Genomic DNA, 19,717 nt, shown 5'->3' with positions numbered 1-19,717 from the left:
ACGAGCGCCTAACCGCTTCTTTATTATCCTTCGCAGGCTATTATTATACTTAGCACGCGTTATAATGGCTAGAAATTGCTTGTGTCGCGAACGTTCCTTGGTTTTCATTAATATCTTAAATTGCTTCTTTCGAGGCTTATTGCCTCCAAGATTATTCAGAAATTTTGTCCAGAAGGATATTAAAGTTTCCTCAGATATTAAATACATCGCTGCACTACCTTATTATAACTGACAGGAGATTATTTTATAATTTAAAATATTTTAAAATTGAACGCAAGTAATTTCCATTTACCAAACGAACAGCAAATAATTATGTGATTTTTGTATTTAATTAGTAAGCAATAAGACGAAAGTAGGACATTTATAATTTACATAGTGAATAAATATTTGATGTATTCTTGGAAACTATACCGTTTGCTAGTCATTTGCAATTCTGGCCATTTAATATTGACGAGGTGGCACGTGCAAGAGATAAGTATGCGTGCCTGTAAGCATGGGACTGTAGGCTCTTGCTGATAAAAAGTATAATGCGCTATAATGGGGGGGGGTGTTAGGTCACGATCAGTGTGACACACTGTAATTGTCTTAACCATTGTTGCTTTGTCTATTAGCTACGCTAGACGAGAAGTCTAGATACGAATTAATGCTAATGTATTAATTGTAGGTGAGGTCAGTCGCGAACGAGACGACCCAAACGGTGAGTTTCGAATGAACCCCTAATGCTCGTTAATTTTCTTGTGTTACCCCCACGAGAGTATCCCAATGCTTCTTGACATCGCAGCACAAGGACCACGAAAATATTACCCCCGCACTGTTTTAATCGTAAACACTTGTTAAAAGAACACGAATGCGCATTGTTACGAATCGCCACGGTCTAAATGGATTTCTATCGTTTACTAGACGTGCATTTTATTTTATCTACATGTATGTCGACGTTTATCTTCTCCAATAGAACTGTACACTAACAATGGATAAACTGTACACTGGAGCCGTTTGTTTCTGAATTTCTTTTCTATATTCGTAAGCCCGTTCAAATATCTGAAAGAGTTCTCGTACTCGTAGTTTCAAAAGTAGTCATAGTTGATCTAGAAATTGAACGCCTTGAGACGTAACTAGCTTCCACTGCCCTAAGAATTAGAAGATAAAGGGAACTTAACTTAGAGCAGTGTACAGTTTTAAAGTTAATTATGTAATTAATTTCGCCGATGGATATTGTTATTTTGTATTATAAATGTAATCGATGTTTCGAAACGCTTAAACGAGTCTTCCGGTTTCGAAGGTACGAAGAAATATTCTGCGCGTGATTTGAATCTTTTTAAGCGACATATACGTTGCATAGTAACTTTTGTGAAACTTTTTATTATTCATTAGTACGTCTTTTAAAATAGTTCAAATTATAAGTAGAATTGTTCGTGCCTGCAAAACCGAAAGTGTTATTTAAGCATTCTGTTTCTAACCGATCGTCCTATTAATGCGAGAACGTTCTTTTTTTTCAGCCATGAGAAATCATCGAAATTCCGTCGGGATGACCATGATGAATTCGACGAAGCAGGTAAACAAGGTGAAACCGAACGTAAATCGAGCGACGAACGACAGTTTATCAAGTCCAAATCAACCGTACAATCAAAGGTACGTGGTTTCAAATTTAATTATTTCTATTATAGATTCTCTCTTCGATAGGCAAGATCTCGAGCATGCGGATCGAACTATGAAAACTTAATTACGCAGAGACGCTGACGAGCGGAAAGTCGGCGTTGCTAAAGTTTCTTGCGATTGGACTTCACTGAAGAAGTTTCGAATAAATTTTAGCGATCTTTTCGTCTGTCCATTTTAGATGAAATTACAATTCTTGTATTCGCTTTGCATATTTGTTGATATATGTCTTCACCTAGTACGATAAGCTCATTTTTGAACGAAGAATATCGTATTAAATAATTGAAATTCCTTAACCACGATATGTTTAAGAATATAAATCGTCGTGAATGAATGGAACGGTTGTTCTATGCGAAAGTAAATCCAACGTTGCAAAATCCTTCTGATTCTAGATCGCAAGAGGAGTCTGCATACCCTGGCTACCATCTCGCCTACGAAGTGAAAAAACTCATGTACGCTTTATTCGTTAACACTCTCGTTTGTTGCGCGATGTTTGCTGTGATTATATTTAGTCGTGTAATTTTCATACGCGAAAGCTTGCTAGCTAATTGCATGCGAATGTATACTTTTACAGGTTTCCAACGTTCGTCAATCTCAATTTTAACCATACCGACTCACACTGTGGTTTATAGTTTTAGATACTTTATTGTTTTCTTCGTATAGAGAGCATCGAAGGCGAAGGAGATATAAAGTGTGAAAATAATTTTATGATCGATCACTTAACAAATAAGAAAAATTGTTTGCAGGCTTTCTTTTTATTCGTATCCATGGATAACTAGTATGTATACATTGTACCTATTACTTCTAAAAAAATAATGATTCTGGTATTTTTATGATACTTAGTTAGTTCTTGCGGGTAATAAAATAGCATTCTTGTCTCATAGCAATTGATGCGAATCCCAGGTTACCAAATAATAATTTTTGTAGGCTAGGAAATCTGTGGAAGCTTTCGTAAAATTGTTTTTAATGTTGAATAAAGTCTTAGTCTTGAGTTTTCTTTAAAATTTAAAAGAAATTAGTCTTTAGTCATCAGTAAAATCTGTTACATATCATTTATAGAATTTACACGGGTTAACAAATGAACATGAAACACTCAACCATTTCAGGTGTAAAATATCTGCATGATTTTACATCCATAATGATTGGCACTTTTAAGCATGGCCAAGCATATCTATTATCTGAATTTTAATTGCTTAAAACTGATTTATCGAAATTTCGAATTTTCTATTAACCCCCCTCTTCTCGAGCTCTTCTAGATCCGTCACTGAGCATGATTTTGCAAATAGTTACATTTAAAAAAACATAATGGTTTACTTAACCACTCAAAAGTTTGTTAATTCATTACGTTTTGTTGCTTTTGCATGTGATGCTATACAGGGTGTTCTATTATTCATACCACAGCCGACGAGCAGATAATTCCTCATGGTAAAATATACAAAGGATGAGCTGCGTTAGTTTAGGTCATTCAAAATCATTTTGTTAATTAGTGCAGTGCATGTGACAATTTAAAAGGGCCAAGTTAAATAGTTTCTTGTCTCAGAAATGATCTCAATATTATTAAGAATGGTAGATTCTTTCATCCCAGGAAAGAGATCTAAGAGTGGCAGATCGAGTGATCTCAGTCGAAACTCAATACGGCTACCTCAGCCAAGCCAACCAGTAGGAAACGTATCATTTAATGCGGTTCGAATTGCACGATGATAATTAACAACGCATCGTCGCGTCGAAACCGCATTATTTGCTTGGTGGCAATCAAGTTTGTTCCGGATAAAGTTCCTTATGTACCTCTTGTATTTATAAGTATCCAGTTTCTAGTACCCCTTCTTCTTCAGAAGCATTAATTGAATGATCTTGAATGTCCTTTGCTAATGCAAATATATTTTATAAAACTTGTACTTCCAGACATGGCTGCTGATTAAGCTTAAAGCATTAGATTCGTTTTGTTTAAAACGGTAAACTTTAACTAAAGCGATGCTAGTTGTAGACATATTACTGATCCGTTACTAGTAAGCTACTTTTTTTGCAAATTCTGTAACTCAACGCAAACGATTATGTGCCGCCTATTGATACGGTTCAAATATATGCTTCGAATTTTTATTCATATCGAGACATCGACATCGACATCGTTAAGACCGCGCGTTAAAACTAATTTCAGGCCAACAAGCAGAGCCTCGGGCGGCACGAACGTGAATAACAACGGCGGTCTGCAAGTCGGAATCGCCGACGATCAGGCGAAGGACTTCGATTTTGAGAAGACCGAGATGAAGTACGATTCGACGGGCATGTTCCATTGGAGTCCATCCCGTAACCTCGAAGACTGCATATTGGATCGTAACCAGGCAGCCATGACGGTCCTCAACGGGCACGTCGTCGTCTGCCTGTTCGCCGATCCCGACTCGCCCCTCATCGGACTGAGAAACCTCGTCATGCCATTACGAGCTTCCAATTTCCATTACCACGAGCTTAAACATGTAGTGATAGTTGGGTCTGTGGACTACATCCGCCGCGAGTGGAAAATGTTGCAGAATCTACCAAAGATATCGGTGCTAAACGTAAAGAATATTTCCTGGTTGTTTAAACGTCGTTGGCATCGCTGAAATTTAACTTCGTCACCAACGTCACGTTTAGATCGTATATATAAAATCGGGCTCGATTCTTGCAGGGTTCACCACTAAGCAGAGCAGATTTGCGCGCCGTAAACGTAAATCTGTGCGACATGTGTTGCATCCTGTCGGCTAAAGTGCCTAGCAATGATGACCCCACCCTCGCCGACAAGGAGGCTATCCTCGCGTCCCTTAATATCAAGGCTATGACCTTCGACGACACGATTGGAGTGCTCAGCCAAGGTATGCATCGTCGCGACGATCTCTGAATTACAACAACGTCTGACTCACCTATTCATATTTTTTACTATTTATTTTACTTTCCATGTATTGTTGCGTACGCACAATTAAATCTTAAGTGGCAATTCCAGCGAATAATGAGCAAGGTAATTTGACCGCAGTTGGCAGCCCGATCGTTTTACAGCGGCGAGGATCCGTTTATGGAGCAAACGTGCCAATGATAACAGGTATCGAAAACACGACTTGGTTCGTTTGCCTGTGCGAGCGTCGATGTCTCTAAATTCCTATTTCGTTCTCAGAACTCGTAAACGATAGCAACGTGCAGTTCCTTGACCAGGACGACGACGACGATCCGGACACGGAACTCTACCTCACCCAACCCTTCGCTTGCGGTACTGCCTTTGCCGTCAGCGTGTTAGATTCGTTAATGTCGACGGTTAGTGGTGTTAAAAAATCGATATAAATTAAATAGACAAGGAATACTCCACTGAATACTAAGCAAACGATTCCTCAGAATTCGCGTCAGTTTTTAATAATGTAGGAACACAAGTGAATGGACAGGTAAATGGACAGGTAAATATGATGATAGACAAACTCCCTGCTATATATACAGTAGTGTACTTAAAGCTGAAATTAATTATGCAACGCGACAAGACGTTCCATAATGCTACGATTAATTTTACTGACTATACAACGTTGACAACTCGACGGTTAACACACAGCTAGCCTTAAAGTAGGATTCAATCGCCTTTTTAGTTTATCAAAATGTGTCTACGCTTGAGATGAACACCGAGATGAACCATTTGAAACTACCCTGTTTATTTACAATAACAAAAAAAAAGAGTACAATAAATTATACCAATAATCGGATACAGATATCAATTGTATGGATAATGAATATCAATTTCTATTAAAAGAATTTAGAAGCATTATAACTGGAAAACAGAACAGACTAATGTAATTTTTAATTTTCTTAATACAGTAAAATTCCGATTATCCGGCATACTCGGGATTAGGGCAATGAAAAAAAATCATATATGCCGGATAATTGGATTGTACATACAGAAATGAAATTACAGAAACATTCAAGAAAAGATTTTTTTTCTTGAAAGTATGTAGGATTTCGGGGATATGTGTTTTCACTAAAAATGATTGCAATTGACCCCTGTAATAGAAAATAATTTTTCCAGAGTAATTTGAAACTTTTCAATTCCGCCGAAAAATTTAGGCACTCTTATCGATTTTTCTTAAAAATTCGTTTTTGATTTTTAGTAATTTTGTTTGACGTCCTACAGAAAAGTTGTCTAATACTTTTTAGTAGGTACCTATGAGCTCTACTTAAGAAAAAAGTTCTATTGAAATATATTCACTATTGTAGGAGTTATGGCTAATTGAATATTGGACCATTTTTATGGGGTTTTTCTCATTTTACAGGGTCAAGGAACAACTCTTTTAATATTGCTACAATTTTTACATATTCTCCGCCAAAATACGCGTTGTTTGCCTTTTTAAATATTAAAATCCTTCAATCCGTTCAGAAGTTATGATGTTTTAAAGATTCGCATGAAAATTCAGGCGGAGATTTCTGGCCAGAAATTATATTTTCGGTAAAGAATTTTTTTCTCGAAAATGGTTAAAATTTCGAGGGTATATCTATTGACCAAAAATGATTGTAATTGACCCCTGCAACTGAAAATAATTTTTTTAGAACGATCTGAAATTTTTTCTTTCGATGAAAAGTGTCAGTAGAATGTTCCTGTTCAGACATTATATTTTCGGTAATGAATTTTTTTCTGAAAAGTGCGTAGGATTTCGGGGGTATTTGTTTTCATCAAAAGTGATTGAAAGTGACCCCCGCAACCAAAAATAATTTTTTCAAAATGATTTGAAATTTTTTAATTTCACCGAAACATTTTTGCACTTAGGCCCTATCGATTTTTTTTAAAAATTCGTTTTTGATTTTTACATTTTATTCGTCAACTGTTTTGTATTGACGTCACTGCTGGATACATGCGGCTGTGACTTCTTTGTTCGTGTAAAACATAATCCGTAACATTTATCGAAGAATATTCTAGGTGCCGGATAATTAGAACTCTACTGTACATTAAATATCATTCCGGAATTGTGATTGTGCGAGATTCGAATTACGTGGGACTAAAAATAGACTGTGGTGTACTTGATTCTCTTTCGAGCCACTGTTTTATTTGTTTTGACATTTTCCAACTGTAATAACAAGGGGTGTGGAAGCTAACGTTGAAATGAGTGACAGAGGTACACCACTACAGTGAATGTCTGCGTGTGTGACAGTCGTTTAACGTGACGACAGAAGCCAACATGTGTCATTTTAACTGCTGTGAATCCATCAGTGCCATATTACAACCGAAACCTCTGACTATCTCGAAACCGTCGCGCGACTTAAAACCCGTTTACAATGGCGACAAAGGCTTCGATTCTACGTTTGAAAAATAGACGGTTCATATCGGCTTTCTTCCGAAGTGTAGACATACTTTCGCCTGCACACGACACGCTCCTGTCATGTTTATTCCAGTCCCCATAAATCCTCGTCGTTCAAAGCCAATGCACGAAAAGTCCATTCGATGAGACGACTCCTTTCACACTTTTCCAACACCACCACAACGATACACGCTGTTTTATAATAAAATATGGTTGATGCTCGTATTAATTTCGTACATGTACATTATTTATCAATTACAGACTTATTTTAACCAAAATGCGCTGACTTTGATCCGGTCTCTAATTACTGGTGGAGCAACGCCCGAGTTAGAATTAATCCTGGCTGAAGGAGCAGGTTTAAGGGGTGGTTACAGGTAAATATCACTTAGAATCGTATGTCAATCGATGGTCCAAGTACCATAACTCTGATATGTAATTTGTATACGTTGCTTCCAGTACGGCGGATAGCTTGGCCAACAGAGATCGTTGTCGAGTTGGTCAGATCGCGTTGTATGACGGGCCATTGGCCCAATATGGCGAAGGAGGCAAGTACGGTGACCTCTTTGTCGCGGCATTAAAGTCGTATGGAATGCTGTGCATTGGTCTGTACAGGTACAGGTACCGGACTTTTTTCCTTCTCTCGATGGTATTTATTGGATTACTGTACATGAACATTGTACACGTACCTTGTCTCAAAGATTTCTCATATGGCTGCCGCAATTGTTACACTGCCGTTAATTATCTTTTTACCGTACCATTCTCGTACTTACTATGTAACTTTTGATTTTTTGCCGCATACTTTTACATTTTGCGTTTTTGCATCATGAAAAAGAAACGTCGATCGTAAGTTGCCTTCATCCAACAAATACCTATCATTTTTTACGATTGTCTTTGTGTCATCTATTTGTTTAGTGCTTAGTTACTGTTGCCAGCATTTAATTTAGTTTAGTTCCGTTCGATCGTACATGGTGTATGTAGTCATAGCGTGTAACCGTGTTTTCCATCGACCACTGTCGGCTCAACCATTAATATTCGTTTGTATTTTTTAGGTTTCGGGACACGAGCTCGTCGTGCGATGCTTCGTCCAAGCGATACGTCATCACGAATCCACCGGACGATTTTACGTTATTACCTACAGATCAGGTACGTCGAATTAACTTGATCGATGTTTAAACCAGTGTTTGTCTTCCAACAAATCAGTAACGTATTGTTGTTTTCTTTGATGATCGACAGGTTTTCGTGTTAATGCAGTTCGATCCAGGTCTCGAATACAAGCCAAACAGAGGAACTAGAGGAAAGGACGAGGCCTCCTGACTGTTGCTGTGTAGCGCCCTCACCGACGGACCTTATTCCTATATATAATCGTACAAAGGAAGCCATCATGCCGTCCGTCAACCCTACGGATCCATCTAATCTTCGTTGGCTGGCATCTTGGTACGACATCGCGTGTCCTCAACGAATTATCGCAAACCCCGTCCATAGAGCAAGTCATCAGCACGTCCGTTTTTTCCGCTGGTCACGTGTTGCCAGCGATGTTTCTCTCGATACTCGCAGCTGGATCAGTTTCCCTTCATAGTGTCCGCAGTATTCTTCGTTCCTTGTTACTCATCGCTGCGTGATTCATTTTTACATCGTGACCGAACATTTTTACGTTGAGACGTGGTCGTAGCAAAGAGGAGACAAAACATCGTGACGCATGGGTAAAAAAGAAAAAAAAAAAATAAATAATTATCAATGAAGATCTGCGACGAGACAGAAGAAATAATCGAAGGGAAACGGGAAGCGGCATGGTGAAACGTGGTCCGAGGGTAGCTACACGTTACGCTCTCTAAATCTTCGTAAGATATAAAATATATCGCCTTCCGTGGAAGGCAATATACGGACTGAACGGCTTACCGTGAAGAGTAAAACTGTGTGATTCAATCCCCCTCCCCATCCCTTCAGAATAAAGTACAGAGGAGAAGAGAAAATATATACCTAAAACAATGCGAAGCAAGCAGCTTAATCTTAAACGCTTGAGAACATCTTCAAGGCTGATCGCTAAGGAATTGTAATCGCCTTTGCGACTTAACGTATACCATCGCTGTAGCTCATTCAAGATAATGTAAATAGGTACAGAAGAGATGAATATATTGTCGTTCTACAGTAAACTGTAAAAAGAAGAAGAAGAAGAAAAAGGAGAAACCGCGGAAGATACGGAAGAGATATGAAAAAAATTTATTCAGATCGATTTCATCAAGACATTTTTGTCCTTAAACGTAAAAGCATTGTTCACTTCGCAGGGCAGAGTCGTGTGTTCGTCTCTCATATCGTGATTTTGTACCTTGCCTTGTCTGCAAAAGAAAAATACGTATGCATATATGTACATGTATGTGTATACATGCATATGCAGGGTGGTCCCTGCAACTGTAACAGACTGCAACTCTTAGCTACAAGACAAAAAAACTGGTAAAGGAAAATATCGTATGGTTTAGTGAGGTCTAACTTGCGGCTGTTTCGTGTGCTGATGCATCCCTTCTTTCGAAAACACGAAATGCTTTTTAGATCAACCTGTTTTTCGAGCTCTCAAGAAAGGTACTAAAGGAAGGCGACTGACAAGGTATTTGAATTTTTTTTTTATATCGGGACGTTAATTTCTAACATACTTTCACAGCATTCTTAAAACATGTGATATCAATCGACAATTGCATCGAGTCGAACGGGTCTGAATCGTGCGGATAAAGCATCTAGACTTATGAAACTGTGTGTTCTCGTAGACGCGTAAGATGTTGCTGCTTCTCTTTGCTTCGGTACTTTTACACGCGATAGAATGCAAAGAACCGATTGACGTGAAGGCGTTTAATGAAACGAGTAAAAGTGATTGGAAAAGGATTAAATTTGCGAGAAGTAGATTTTACTAAATTATACAATATATTTCTCTGGTTTTCTTCGAAAGAAAAAAAAAAGGACTATGATTTGTTTTGGTTGCAAGAATCACCTTGTATAGATAGTTTTAGATCGTATCACTTGCAAACGATGTGCCGAGATATAATAGAGTGCGTGTGAACGGGAGTGCGGGGCAACGTGTAACCTTTACCTCGTGTCTTGTGTTGTGGCTAAGGACGAAAATTTCAATCAAGTACTTTGTACAGGTTCTATACATAAACGTATATATATGTATTTATACAAGCACATGTATATATATATTTATAATACATTTATACATATATATATACATGATAAAAGACCCTTTTCCACACGATTTTGAGTATAAATCGACTATATATTGATATATATATAAATTATAGGTATATATGCACGTATGTGTGTATACATAGACACTCTCTCTTTTATATATTTTTGTGAAACTCACGTATGTGTATATACGAATGTACATATATACATACATTCATACACGTATACAGATATGTATGTATGCATGTATATCCATATGTATATGTATACATACATGTATGTATATATACATATAAGGATGAATGGAAGTATACATACGTAAGGAAAATACACGGATACATCTATACACGGATACTTCTTCACTCTCGCTCTCTCTCTCTTTCTATCTCTCTATCTCTCACACTCTATCTCTTTCTCTCTCTGTCTTTCTCTGTCTGTCTCTATCTCTCTCTATCTATCTATCTCCCTTCTCACTCTGAAGCACTCGCGCACTTTTTATATGGGCGTGTGCGTGCTAACACGAATCGGAAATACGCACACGTAACGACACACACGTACGAGGAACATACGGAGAAGTATGTACGCGCACGGTTATACACAAACGATACTCATACACGCGAGAAAACAACACGATCACAACGATACAAATTCACAGGCACACGCGCCTAAACGACACGACACCCAAAGGAAATATGCATGAAGAGACGAGGACGGAAAAAGGGAACTAGGGGAAGCGATTCGCGTGCGGCCGAACGACAATACACGGAACTGTGGGAAGTGCAAACGCAAAAAATAAAAGAGGATGAAAATAAACAAACCGAGTAAAAACAAAAAAGTAGAAAAAAAAACAACAAAAAGAAGAAAAAAAAAGAAGAAGAGATGTGTGACAACGACCAGCACGATACAACACATCGAAATACGTCGATCCAGCGCTCGATCGTCGTGGCATTCGGCTAGATTGAATCGATAAAATGGTGCAAAACGGAACGAAGCGAATTTACAAGCATGAACAAGAAAGAATACAAAGTACGTAGCTGTGGTAGACGCTGCCGTGTATCGCGAATTAACGAGACGCCGCCGCCACCGCCGTTGCTGCTGATTGCAATATTCATGTGCACTATTCACTGCCACTGCAGTTCGTGTTTTATCGTTGTATATAACTTTCTATGTACGGGCTCGAATTAAGGCGAGAAGGGCTCTTGTCGAATGCAAAGAGTAGGCGCAGCGTCAGCCGCACAAAATGTCGTCCGTACTCCTGTTCTCTGACTCGTTTTTTTTTTCTTTTCTTTTCTTTAAATTCGTATCGGTTAGTTTCTCTCGACCTACGAAGATCTCTTTAGTCGTTCGATCTTTCGTTGGCAGTTGTAAGATTAATGAGAATGCGTTCCTGTTACCAATTGCGGATCCAAGTACGAAGGTATCGACGGAAACAAAAGACACCGACGCGCTTTCGAGCTCGGATTTTTTTTTTCCTTTTCGTCGGGTTAAACGAATACGTTTGTAATTTGGTTCCATGTGAGTGTAAATGCTTGAAAGTTTTATACAGATTGATTCTGATCGCGATAGATTTTTGATTATAAGAATATCGCTCGACGCGCAAGATGATCGAGTCGCTAGAAACTTAACGAGTACCTTTCATACATTCGCCGGCGTGCAAGGAATCGTTTGATCGCGCACTTTATAATAGGAGATATTCCCTTTGTTTGATACGTCCGTTTTGATTACTAGTACACGTGCAACATCCATCGATCAATACGAATTAGTTGATGTGTATTCTTATGATGTTTGTAGTATTGCTGGGTTTATTTCAAATGGAAACTATTGGAAAGGCAACCATTGAAGTAGTTTTGGTTAAATAAAATAGTAACGAGATTGATTTTACGTGAGATAGGTTAGTGTACTAGAAATATTTATTTGAAATGCTCTGATTGAAACGATAACTTCGAAGGAAACGATTGTTCGCTGTAACGTTTGAAATCTGTGCACATGCATTGACCGTTTCAAATATTATTTCTTTGGAATATTATTTAATAAAGAAAACAATCGAAAGAGTACGCGACAAAACAAACTATGCATTTATATCTAACGCAACCGTTTGATTTACGTTGACAAATAAAAAAAAAATGACATTTTCGAAAGAAACATTATTTAACGAAAACAGCTTTGTGTATTTGTGCACATTCGCTTATGCAATGTATATGTATAGATTTATTTACATATAACTAAATATTGAATTAATTATATTAAATAGGTTGTGTGCAAATTTATGAATATTCAAAAACTTTCTTTGCACCGTACGATTAGGGGATCATTCTGTTCGTTTGCTAAAAGCTTTGAATGGACGATACAACATGCTTCAAATATTTATTTTAGATTTGCAGAATCAAATAAATATTTCAAACTAGTTTTTATTTGCTGTACATTTGCAGAAATTCTAATTTTACATTGACCATGGTAATTCGATCGATGATGTATATACAGCATACATAAAACAATTTCTGTTCTTTGTTTCGAGTACTAATTTGTCCAGCACTGCTACTATGACGTTCGTAACTGTGAAAGCCGAATTGCGCTAAAATTCAAAGGATAGAAGGCCCATTGGTTGACGCGATAAACCGAAAGCAAGCCAGTAGTGGTTATGGAAATCGAGAATCGAGTATTTCACGCGTATGGTATTTAGTTGCAGCGATCAGATTCTCTTTTTCCTATTTTCTGTTAGCTGACGTCTCTTCGCGTCGACCGTCGAGAAATCTTTCAGCGATGAAGAAAGGAAGAGTTTCGCGTAGTAGATTTGTACGAAGAACACTATGATACAGTCAACGAAAGATCTGACTTGGAAAACCTATCAGTTGTCCGGTTGAAAAATCTTTCATCCTTTACTGTCTTGGCTGATGGTTCGGACGTTAACAGTTCGACAACATTCAATGAAAGTAGTGATGGAATCGAGCTTATCGCATGAATCTGTGTTCTTACGTCTACTATTTTGACGAAGTGAGTGTTAGATAAAGAATTCATTGATATTCGTAAGCGGTAGTAATAGTGATAATAAATATCATTGACGTAAAGTCGGATAAAATCAATTACAACATTGTCTGGCGACCATAAGTCGTAATACGTTCGGGATATTTCGCTATAAGTGCCAAGGCAGTCGAGGTAAAGACGATACAGTAATTCCTCGATAAAAGTTACAAGACTTTTCGTTCGAGAATGAGAGTAAGTGAGATAAAGTGTGTTAATGTGGTAATCACTAACGCAAAATAAAGTTTCTTTGTTTCTTCGTTATATCTTCGAGAGAATATTACCAATAATATTGGATTGGTGAGGTTTTTCAAATTGGTAATAATCTTTATTTTGATTCCCTTTGGATTCGAGACGAAAATGAGTCCACACACGACCTTGTTCCAAGTGTTTTTAGTTATACATTGTATTAATAATTTCTGAAAAAGTAATCCAATTTAGGTCGTGTTTGTACTCATTTTCATTGGGAAAACTTTACCAATCCATTGACGATACTCTCACCAAGATATAATTACACATTTTTATTTTCGTTATCAGGTGAAATTGAATTATGATTCCGAAACTGTTATCGATGTGAAAATCTAGACTTTTAACAAGGAATTACTGTTGTAGTTCTCTTCTTTCGTCAAACAAGTCGAGACTTTCGTTGACACCGCCGTAATTAACGTTGCTGCCGATAGATACAAAGATCAACAAACGAAAATTCATGAAAGAAAGCATGATCGAGAATTTTAAACAGAATTTTGTTTCCTTTTATGAAATTCGATTTCTCGAGGCGCGGGCGGAGGTCCCACAAAAAAAAAGAAGGATTCACAAAACGTACACGAAAAAAACGAAACCACGATTCGCGATCGTGATGTTTTGTCTTCAAAGAAAAAAAAAAAAATGGTCTGTTTGTAAGAGTTAATTTTGTATTCGTCGAATTCTTTGCCAAGCGTAGCTAACAATTAGAATTGTGTACACCCGGGATAGAAGATCCTCGATAGCCCTGCCTCGCCTTTGCTGCGATTATATACGAAACAAAAATTCGTGCGTTAAATTTTGTGGAAGTGGTGCATTAAGTGACAAAACGATGAAATTTGTCGGAGCCTTGTGTAGAATTTTAGATGATCGATCGAGATTTGCGTCGCGTGGGACGAGCCAGGCGGTAGAATTTTACTTCGTGAAAGCGTGAATGTTCCTAAACTTCGATATGTCTCCCCATTATTGTCGTTTTTCTTTTCTATTTTCTTTTTTCTTTCTTTTGTTCTCTTAACCGTACGAGATCGTAAATGCGTTAATATGCCCGTTTACGTACGATACACGCGGAGAGGATCAACGATCGTTCTTTACACATGATTTCTTTCACTCTCTGGACGGGAACCTCGTGCCTAGCTGCTCGCAAAATACAAATTATTCATGCACTCTCTTTAATAATTAAATCATGCACCGATTCAATCGATATCATCCCCCGTAATCGTATTCTCATGCGTCGCACGAATACACGCGGCGCATTTGTGTGTATGTGGAACGTGTGTATCTAAACGAAGTATAATATAATTAACGATAAAGAAACCCACAAAAATGAAATGAAGAACAAAACAAATCGAACGAAATACCAAAATAATTTGAAATATATATGAGAATTATAAAATGTATAAAGAGAAAAAAATTAAGGCACGCTGAGCGTACGCCACCTTCGATGCCTCATTGACCTCATCTAATGCTTTTTTATCTGTACATTTACAATTTGTGTACCAATGAGGAACGTTGTTTAATCATGTTGTTGATGTTATTGTTAAAGAATGAGATTCAATATTGTACATAACTATATATTCATTATAATTGATGATATAAATAATTATATACATAAAAGTAAACTCCAGAGCCCCCTTATGCCTCACATTTCAACGAGCGGATTCACGTCATTTTTTAATAAAAAAACAGGTACTTTACAAGCATGGCTTGAGGAGGATGAGACCGGCAGCGTGGAAATGCGCAATTCCGACTTCCAATACGTAATTTTCTGAAGCATAAGCCTATTCCTCTATCGCGTCTATTGTTCATATCACGCTGACGGAGTAATCCATGCCCTCATGATTTTGAATTCGTTATATTTATAGTACTTACTGCGATTATTATTAATCGACTCTCTGCATTCCCTTTCTTTTATCGTAATTTCTAACTACGGGTAAGTATAATCAATATTATACAATATCTATGTAATTTTAAGGTATTTTATTAACAATATAAAGTACAGTGGTTTTTAGAACAGTAATAAAATAATTCTGTATATTAATTAATCTATCGTAAGCACCTTCACCAAATAAGTTTTCTGTAATTGTAAAACTTTGTCATCAGTCAGTGCTGGTTTTAGCGACATCTGCTAAAACCCATTCTGTTAATTATCTTCGACAGCAACCACTGTCATCGACAGATAACAGTTGCATCGTTATTGCATAAATTCGACGAACATCAGCGACTGGTTACTCAAAAATCTACGATTCGTGTTTCTACCTATGGACATCTAGTTGTGCAACAAGGTATATTTTTGAACAAATCGTCAGCAACGATATGATATTAATGGAAATATTTGTAATTCCAATCGTTATTGAAACGAACTCTTATTAAGCTTAATGTTTTCCAACGAAAATGGTGTAAATCGTTTGACTAATAATACTCGTTTTATTGTTTTTGCCTGGAGCTATCGAGACTCTCGCTGTGCTCATCGCTCACGTTCCAAGTTAGCGATTTCGATCGACATCGCGTTTCTGGCATCTACATTGAAAATAAGTCCTAATATTCGTCGTGCCTTTATCCAGCCACACGATCGTATAACTCTAAAAGAGCGTCCAACATTCTGGCCCGATATTCGGGCACATTATCTAATTGTTCGCAAATAAGGGGCGTTCTGTCCACGTAAAGAACACTTTCCAGAAGATGTGGCTCGTCTGCAAAATACTTGCTGGCCGCAGTGGGTTCCAACAGCATGATCGGTATGTTCAGGACACCGTGAACGATGCACATAAGTCGCAAGTCCTCGATAGACTCGATGAATTCGTTCCAAGGGAAAATCGTCGCAATGTCTAGGTTCGCTTCTTTCAAAGCATCCGCCATTGAGTTGTGATAAACTTCGAATAACTCTTGACTGTGTTCCTCGCGAAGCTTTCGAGTCGTTGTGAATTGGAGAAAACAGAGAATATCGTGTACAGGTGGATTGTACCTGGAAGGAAGAATTTATTTAGTATTTGGTGCTATTGCACTATCGACTTTAAATCAACTCGTTCGTACGTAAAGAAACCTTTTACTGAAAATATTGTCCTCGAATATTGATTGTTTATTATTTAAGTAGAATTCGAGTCGAAATTGATAGTTGCATTTAGATTTGAACATGTTTGAATGCTTGTTAATCTCTGTCCGTGAACGTCTTCAAAAAGTGAAAATTTTCTGATATAAGCCGGTACTTAATAACAGAATGCTGCTATCACTTGTCTACAAAACAGCATCGTAGTCTAAACAACTAGATAATTAATTGCCAGAGAGACGTTATTAGCAAAACGATCAAATTCAATACTTCCTGTTTTCCTAAGAAAGAGCAGTTTTGAAAAACTGTTCCCATTTTTCGGAAGAATATTTACGATCTGGAATTTTTGTATTAAAAATTTAAAAAATTTTAATAATACGAGTGTACAATTTTCAACGAAATAATTAAATATATACATAAAGCTTCGCGTCTATAAAAATTGACAGTTAACAACACATGTTCGGGACTGAAGCACGACAGTTAAAGAGTTGAGCAATCGCGAATCACACCGATAATAGGAACTCTCTCCGTTTGAGCAATTCTATGAAATGGTGGGAATAACTACGCGAATTAGAGAAGTAGAAAGTGTGTCAGTTAGAGAGGTGACACTGTTAAGTGTCTTTTTTAACGACGTGGAATCACAGCGACGTAAATAACATAATTAACAGTTTAAGTAAACAAATATTAAAACTTCTTACCTATAATTACTGTATTGAACATAACTTTTGACGTAATAACGTAATTAATGACCTGCTTAAATAACAGAATTCTATACATTATAATAATTTAAGAAATACCAGTTTAGACTCTGGAATGATTTAAGACACAATTTAGGAGAAAAGATTTTATGTACTGGTACTGCCTCGTGTGAAATATGATTCTTTTAAAAGTTTTTTAGCTTAAAATATCTGCAGATTTAATCAGTTTTAGCAGTAATATTTAAAACAATTGACCTATATACATACGTGACCACAATAATTTTTAAATATAGGTTGAATCGTTCAACTGGGAATACCTATATATCTTTGCGACTGATAGATACAAGAGCTGGAGGAGTCGCTATTTGAGTTACAGATACGAGAAGGCGTGTGTAACATGTGATAGGAAAGTTTGTACGCAGTTTTATGTAGGGAAACGGAAAACCAACGAGTGGAGACAGAACGAAACCAGAAATCTCAGACGGCGGATAATAAGAAGAATTAAAAGGTAAAGGGGAACAAGGAAGCACGAGACATAGATAACTGAACTGTAAGTTTAGGTTAACGCGATCGTGAAAAAAACATGGCAGATAGGAATGGAAACTTGTGTATGACGCATCGTAATTAACAGACGACATCTGGTAGTTATTGTAAAAGGCAAGATAGTGGTTGATACGACGCCGACCACGCTAAATTAATAAAACAGATAAAGGACAATAAATTGAGAAAGAGTCACAGACAAAAGATACGAAAACAGGAGGAATGCACGAGTACAGATAGGAAGAGAGAGAATAGGTAGCAGGTGATCATTGGACCCACTGTATGGACAGAAGACAGAAGATGATAAATTAAAAACAGAAATGGAATTTTTTGTAAAACTTCCACCTTGACAAGAGATTATCTTTTTCGTAATTATTAAAGAAGTAAACATGTGTACTCTCAACACCATCGTAAACTACTGCTTGGAAATGAGATACTGGGTTGCAAGCGTCATGCATCAACGCTGACCAGTGAGAAGCCTTACCAAACCTTCGCAGAGTCTACAGGACTGCAACTAGCATGCAAGACGAACCTCTATCCCTCAATATAGGGCTACCACAGAAAAACAAAACCTTGAAAAAAACACATGACACGTCACACTAGCCTTTGCAACGTCTGTGATTAAGCAAGACTTACAGAAAACGCACCATCTTGTCTCGCAAACACTTGCAAGTTCTTCTTAAAACCTAATAATACCAAGTTTATGTCTAATCTCATCCGTCTGTACGTCTTTCAACTGCATCACCCTCTCCAGTTTTTGCACTATCCTCCATAGTATTATTTAATCTACGAGTCTAGAACATCGATACTCCAGAGTTAATGGCTGTTGAAAAATGTATTGACCCTTTGCATGTCAAGATTTCCCTTTTATTAGGAGCAACTAGCACCACGTGATACCGCTTTTGACAGTTAATAGCGATCGAAGCTAAATTTTAAGGGGATTTTGAAGCAACTTTCAGATCCTTTGACTCTTACCTAGCCAGTTGGAAATCGATGAGACAGCATTCCACAGGCTTATCTTCGTTATCGTACTTGAACAGAATGTTGTTCGCCCACAAGTCTCCGTGGCAAAGTACATTTTTGTGTTTCGAAGATGGCAAGAGTTTGCCAGCATGACCGGTGGACAAATCGATCATCTTCGTCCTGAATTCTTTCTTCTGATCCTCGTTCAGCTCGGGTATCGCGTCTATCATCGAGACTATGCCCTTCACGGCGGCGTCGAACATTGATTTCGCGCGGCCATCTTTAAGGGGCCACAGCGTCTCTTGCATACAGTGAGAGAATTCGTCGTGCAAATTCTTCTGGTACACCTCTTCGAAGATGAAAGACTTGGCGTGAAATTTAGCTAACGTTTTCATCAAAATCTTGCAGTGTTCGAAATCGAAGGGTTTAAATTTGTCCGTCATTTCGTAGCCGCTGTTGGCCATGTCTTCCAAAACTATCACGTCGTTCTCCAGCCCCAGGAAGCACTCCGGAATACATCTAAACTCTGGACCGTGCAGTACCTCTGGAAATACCGTCGTGTAAAGGGCGACTTCTTTCCTGAAGGAGCCATATTCTTGGAGAAAATCGTATTGCGGACTGGTCAACGGCGGCGGTGTTTTCGTGAAGAAATTGATGTTCTTCGTTTCCGACGGCGACTGAGGACAGGCCACGGTGGCCTTCAAGGTAAAATATTGACCCATGTAACCGTTCACCTTGTCTATGGGCACCACTTCGTAGGTGATCAACGAGAAATCCTCCATCGAGTCCTTGTGCAGCTTCTTGCGGATTATCTCGAAGCACTCCTCGTCTTTGAGGATTTGTTGCGTGTTGAGGGTACGCATCCTGTTAATTTTCTTCGTTCTCCAACCAGTAAAGATTCGATGAGCGCCAAAGTTTCCTAAATCCTCGTTTGACTCTACCGATTGCTGATAATAAATTTTACGGCTATTGCGCGGTAAAAATCACACGATAAACAATCGATGGACGTCGGAGATTGTAACGTGCGAGATCTCTCGCGTAGCCTCGCGCTGCAGAGGATGCCTGGTCGGAATATAGGTCCGTTCAAGATC

General features: G+C 37.9%; 2 protein-coding genes across 7 annotated transcripts in view; one reads left to right on the top strand and one right to left on the bottom strand.

Annotated features, from left to right (window-relative positions):
- Positions 1 to 14,215, top strand: part of LOC122401209 (calcium-activated potassium channel slowpoke) — a 121,333-nt gene extending 107,118 nt beyond the window's left edge. For 4 of the 6 annotated variants that reach the window (XM_043403205.1, XM_043403204.1, XM_043403207.1 and 1 more), the window contains 11 exons: positions 665 to 697; positions 1,497 to 1,629; positions 2,046 to 2,105; positions 3,809 to 4,205; positions 4,316 to 4,499; positions 4,616 to 4,723; positions 4,796 to 4,932; positions 7,212 to 7,324; positions 7,407 to 7,568; positions 8,000 to 8,093; positions 8,184 to 14,215. In XM_043403205.1, the coding sequence (XP_043259140.1) occupies positions 665 to 697; positions 1,497 to 1,629; positions 2,046 to 2,105; positions 3,809 to 4,205; positions 4,316 to 4,499; positions 4,616 to 4,723; positions 4,796 to 4,932; positions 7,212 to 7,324; positions 7,407 to 7,568; positions 8,000 to 8,093; positions 8,184 to 8,264 (1,502 nt within the window). In that variant the 3' untranslated portion in view covers positions 8,265 to 14,215. The remainder of the gene's footprint in view (positions 1 to 664; positions 698 to 1,496; positions 1,630 to 2,045; positions 2,106 to 3,808; positions 4,206 to 4,315; positions 4,500 to 4,615; positions 4,724 to 4,795; positions 4,933 to 7,211; positions 7,325 to 7,406; positions 7,569 to 7,999; positions 8,094 to 8,183) is intronic. The other 2 variants (XM_043403203.1, XM_043403208.1) reach the window with 2 other exon arrangements.
- A 1,148-nt stretch (positions 14,216 to 15,363) lies between these two features.
- Positions 15,364 to 19,714, bottom strand: LOC122401206. The gene is made up of 2 exons (XM_043403198.1): positions 18,639 to 19,714; positions 15,364 to 16,344 (listed from the first exon to the last, which is right to left on the bottom strand). Exons 1-2 carry the CDS (start codon positions 19,487 to 19,489, stop codon positions 15,936 to 15,938), a joined length of 1,260 nt encoding a protein of 419 aa, XP_043259133.1. The 5' UTR covers positions 19,490 to 19,714; the 3' UTR covers positions 15,364 to 15,935.
- Positions 19,715 to 19,717: the final 3 nt, after the last annotated feature.

Source organism: Colletes gigas, unplaced genomic scaffold (genome assembly GCF_013123115.1).
Source record: "Colletes gigas isolate AHSC1104 unplaced genomic scaffold, ASM1312311v1 Colletes_gigas_Sc00022, whole genome shotgun sequence".
In the NCBI taxonomy this organism is placed as follows: Eukaryota; Metazoa; Arthropoda; class Insecta; order Hymenoptera; family Colletidae; genus Colletes; species Colletes gigas.
This window is presented reverse-complemented; position numbering and strand designations above follow the sequence as displayed.